General features: G+C 38.2%; 1 protein-coding gene across 1 annotated transcript; it reads right to left on the reverse strand.

The window, feature by feature from the left end:
• Positions 1-976: 976 nt before the first annotated feature.
• Positions 977-2,094, reverse strand: LOC6643678. Its single transcript, XM_002066377.3, has one exon. It carries the CDS (start codon positions 2,049-2,051, stop codon positions 1,143-1,145), a length of 909 nt encoding a protein of 302 aa, XP_002066413.1. The 5' UTR covers positions 2,052-2,094; the 3' UTR covers positions 977-1,142.
• Between the last annotated feature and the right edge of the window lie 322 nt (positions 2,095-2,416).

Raw genomic sequence — 2,416 nt, forward strand, 5'->3', positions numbered from 1 at the left:
TCTCTTTAATAATGACATTAAAAATTCTAGCTTTGACACTCATAACTTGTCTGCCACCTTCGTTTTACTGCTGGCAATTTCGTGGCATAATAATTTCAATTAATGTGAAAATTACCAAGAGCTTATGATTACGATTCTTTTTTTTTTATACATTATTAGCTGGTAAATATTTCAAGTAGTGACAAGCGAGGTAGGAAATTTCTTTCAATTGTTTATAAACTTTTTAGTTGGTATTTACCTATGTAAATGTTGATTAAATTACAACAGGCTTTGAATTTTAGTGACATTTATTTGTTGAATTTTCAGATCTCTGCTGATTCTTGAATTAATTTTGGAGAAACTTTCATGTGTTTACCTTATTGAAAACTTTAAATTTGTCAAATGAAATGCCGCTTTATAGTGTTTAATTCGTTTCAATGCGACTGTCGAATGCCAGAGACCTGCATATATGATACCCTCGAGCAGTTGGCGTATTTGCTCTTTTGATCAAAACGTGCAAATCGCGCGAAATGTTTGCCAATATGGAAGCACCGCAATCAACATTCACCTGCAACTGCGAGTCTCAACAGTTTGTTCGTTTCATCGTCTACCCACTAGGACTCTCCACTTGACACATCTCCCTCCCATATGCGATTGGTTAAGGTGTCATTAACAAAGGCCACACTCGGCAGAGCCAACCCAACTAACCAGCCAACCACTCTAATTCAACCCAATCTAACCAAGAGTTGAACTACCCACTCAGGCCCACCCACCTTCACCCAGATACATTTGCCAGCCGCGTCAACATAATTGATGAGTTTTGCTCTAAGCAAGAAGCGTTGACGTCTACGTTGACGTTGGCGTTGGCGTTGGCATCGGCTTCGAAATCGGTTTGGTGTTCGCTTCAAGTTTTGTGTCCTGTTTGTGTGTTTGCGGTTGTGACACACACACACTCACATAGTCATACACAAACACACAGGCGGATTGGTAAATTGGCTTATTTTGTCGACAGCTTAAGTCCCTTGGGTATTTATTGAAATTTAGTTGAGGAAAATAGCAAAACACTTAAGTTGCCATTTCTGGTCATTTCTCGAAATGATAAATGAATCAATATATATCTATGTATAATGTATTTCCAAATAGTTTCGCCCACTTTTGGTCGTTTAGTTAAAGAAATATATAGATATCAAACAGTAAATAGAAATCCAAAATGATAATGATAGCATAATAGATCCTTTCGAAGGCATAACATCATCCACTCGTGGCAAACGCTTATTAACAGAACACGAATGGATCATGGATCGTCGCATATTATCACCAGCAAACGATCTTAGCTGCTTAGCCGGCTCTAGGCCACATAACATGGCCGTACGTGTATAGTAGCAATCGAGGATATCGTTAAATTGCTGACAAACTTTGGTGGAATTCTTTCGCTCATACCAATCGGCTGGTGCCTCACACTCAATCATATCCGTGCGAAGTTCTTTGATGCAATTGTGGGCATCGGTTAGATGAGTGCAACGTTTCCTATTGCTACCATCACCTCCATCACATACTTCAGTCTTAAAATAGTCCAAGCCATTGGTTAACTTGCCATAGATATTATCCTCAGCCACAAGACAATCCCGTGTAGACGCTTGTATATGCGAGAGCACATCAGCGATTTCCCCGCATGAGTCCATGAGCGAGGGCTGAGCCAACAAGAGCACAATTCTCTCCGGACTAACGGCATAGAGCCGAGCCAATTGCAATAAGATGGGATTGTCATCGCAGAACTGAGCGCCTGAAGTATTCGCTGTTTTAGACTTACTATTAGGTGGACGATGTTCATAACCCGGTGGACAAGTATCACTGGTTTTGCCTTTCTCTTTCCCCTTGTCTTTACCTGATTTGTTAGGCTTTGGTGGTGCTCCTGGGACCTTACCTGGTTGCTGGGCTCCACTCGTTGCGTCTCCATGATGTCGTAAACTATGAGATTCTAAGCCATATTTGTGAAAATACCAGGGAAACCATATGGCTCGAGTTTGATCTAGATAAAGAAGAAGTAGCCCAAATATCCAAATAGTTGGCATGGCTCTTAATATAATGTTATAAACTTCAGTTTATTTGAAAGCTATCTCTTTACAAACTGTGTCTATATTTTTATAAGATAAAAGGAAAAAAAGGATATTTTTAGAAAAATATAAGAGAAAAGAGCATTTTAGCAAAATTATCATTCATAAGTGTCAAAATTTTCTTAAAATTAAACTGACTCATCCAAAGTGTATATAATTTAAATTCTGGAATCACATTTATAAAAGTTTAGTTTAATTTAGTTTTGTTTCAGAAAGACTTCATTTTAGATTGTAAGCCTATTTTCGAACCATTTTTAAAAAAAATTAAGTAAGTAAGTCGTCTCGCCGACTTTGGTATACCATACACCAGTAAAGCAAATATT

The sequence above is a fragment of the Drosophila willistoni genome (assembly GCF_018902025.1).
Source record: "Drosophila willistoni isolate 14030-0811.24 chromosome 2R unlocalized genomic scaffold, UCI_dwil_1.1 Seg200, whole genome shotgun sequence".
NCBI classification, from domain to species: Eukaryota; Metazoa; Arthropoda; class Insecta; order Diptera; family Drosophilidae; genus Drosophila; species Drosophila willistoni.

Bases quoted from the DNA above. Each gene is read 5' to 3' on its own strand.
- LOC6643678 (XM_002066377.3), bottom strand. From the start codon at position 2,051: ATGCCAACTATTTGGATATTTGGGCTACTTCTTCTTTATCTAGATCAA.